Source organism: Alexandromys fortis, unplaced genomic scaffold (assembly GCF_014885135.2).
Source record: "Alexandromys fortis isolate MF-2015 unplaced genomic scaffold, M_Fortis_MF-2015_v1.1 scaffold_27, whole genome shotgun sequence".
Classification (NCBI taxonomy): Eukaryota; Metazoa; Chordata; class Mammalia; order Rodentia; family Cricetidae; genus Alexandromys; species Alexandromys fortis.
The window spans coordinates 11,570,744-11,572,827 of record NW_026067952.1 but is presented as its reverse complement, the minus strand read 5'-3'; the positions used below and the strand labels follow the sequence as shown (position 1 = coordinate 11,572,827).

The 2,084-nt window shown below is 44.4% G+C and overlaps 1 protein-coding gene across 1 annotated transcript in view; it reads right to left on the bottom strand.

The window, feature by feature from the left end:
- Positions 1-2,084, bottom strand: part of Gss (glutathione synthetase) — a 35,296-nt gene that overhangs the window by 25,270 nt on the left and 7,942 nt on the right. Inside the window, exon 2 of the mRNA XM_050150680.1 lies at positions 493-627. Within this exon, the coding sequence (XP_050006637.1) occupies positions 493-621 (129 nt within the window). The 5' untranslated portion in view covers positions 622-627. The remainder of the gene's footprint in view (positions 1-492; positions 628-2,084) is intronic.

The following is a 2,084-nucleotide window of genomic DNA, read 5'->3' as shown; positions in this document are numbered from 1 at the left end:
TGTGTGTGTGTGTGTGTGTGTGTGTAGGGAGAAGCAGGAGGACTTCCATGAGTTCAAGGCCCTCTAGGTCTATACAGTGAGGTTTAGGCCCTTTAGGGCTCTATGTTGAGACTCTGTTTCAAAAACAACAACCAAAAAAAAGCAATTGTAGAAAAGACATGTGATTGGGGGTACTTGATATATAATATGTCCCCCACCATCCTGGGAATTAGTTCCTAATAGTCTCACATGGTCAATTATGTGGTCCACTTATTGGAATTTTGTGTCCACTTATTGGAAGAAAGTACATCTTACAGAAATTAAGTAGCTGCCTAAATTATACTTCAAATCCCAGATTTAAGTTTGATTACTCCAGCCTGCTGCTTTTTACTTTATATACTTTTAGAAATCATTTTAGTTATTGAATAACATAAAGGAAAGAGATGTAGTCTTTGACCCAAAGGGCTGCCCCATCCCGGGAGGGAGGGCTCAGAGCAACATGATGGAGCTTACGTCCGAGGAGCTGGGATTCTGTGCAGACCTCAGCAACACGCCCTCAGCCAAGGCCCGGTCTATGGCCTGCCGCGCCAACTCCTCAAGCTGCTTCTCGTCCTGCAAGATGCTCCCCCAGTTGGTGGCCATCCCAACCTGTGAAGACAAAAGGGCTTGGTGACCGAAGGCCCAGGGCGTAGCAGCCACTGAAATGTGGCTACATCCAGTACTGTGGGACTTGAGCAGTCCCCACGGAGGGGCAACCAACTGCTTCCACTTCCTCCATGTGCACAAAACCAGTTGACACACGGCTTCCATGGCTGCTCGTCCTCTCTTTGGATTCCCAATACAACAACAGGGTTACTCTCACAGTGAGGAAGCAAAGGCTCAGAGAAGTAAAATGACTTGCTCTAGACAATGGCAGGTCTAGCGGGTGTTTAAGTCTCTGGACTTCTCGTCAAAAATTCTTGAGGTGATATTTTGTTTATAATCTAACAAATAAAGGTTGACTGAAGATCAGAGTGCAGAGCTAAGTCACTAGTTAGCCACAGAGGTCAGGCGGTAAGGGCACACACCTTTAAACCCAGCATTCGGGGAGACAGAGGCAGGTGGATCTCTTTGAGTTCAAGGCCACCCTGGACAGATAGATTAAATCTGTCTAAAACAGAAAAAGCTCACACAAAGGTGATCCCAGCACTTGGGATCACATGCCTTTAATCCCAGCACTAGGGAGGAAGACGGGAAGTGATATAGCTGGGCAGAGAGTGATATATAAGGCGGGAGGAGACAGAAGCACAAAGGCAGTCTGAGCATGCGGTCTGAGGATTGGTAGAGACAGAATCGCCCCTTCAGTCTGAGGGTTCGGTAGAGGTAAAAAGCCAGCCCTAGTGGCTGGCTGCACTACTTCTGCCAACACCACTCAGCACCCCTACCTGGGAAAGTGGCCGGATTGGGTCTGCTAGGCTTGCACAAGCAAGAGAGCAAGGCAGATTCCCACTGCCATACACAAAGGTATTTGTAGGCCATGCAGTGCACTGCATGGCAGATTTAGCTTTTACTCGGATAAAAAGGGTTTATATGCTGCACAGTGCTTCCCAGAGTTGAGGTGGTGAGGACGGCTCCCTCCCGGTGGTCCTAGAGCTAGCAGTGAATTGTCTCTGCCATGTAAAAAGGCTGAGAGAGGCAGAACCAGCATCCAAGGCTGCTGTGACCACACTGCTTACCATTTTAAAATGTGTTTTTTTAGAAAAGGATTTCAGATACACAATAGGACAGATTCAGACATAAAAGACCTCTAAATGAGTCAGTGTGCTTAAAAGATGTAGGTAGGTTTGGGAGAGAAGAAAAAAATAAAGAGTTATAAAAGAAGTAAATAGGTTTTTTAAAAAAAATAAAATGAAGTCTTTAAAGAGACAGAGTACAGACAGTCATAGATTAAAGAAGTAAAGAAAAATAAGCCATGTAAAGATAGAATATACACAGAGAGTCTGGGATTATGCACATTATTGTGTTTAATTTGAATTTTTTGACTACTGAAAGACATTTGATTCTGACTTGATTCTGGAGACTGCAAAACTATACTAATATATATTAATTAATATAACACTAATATA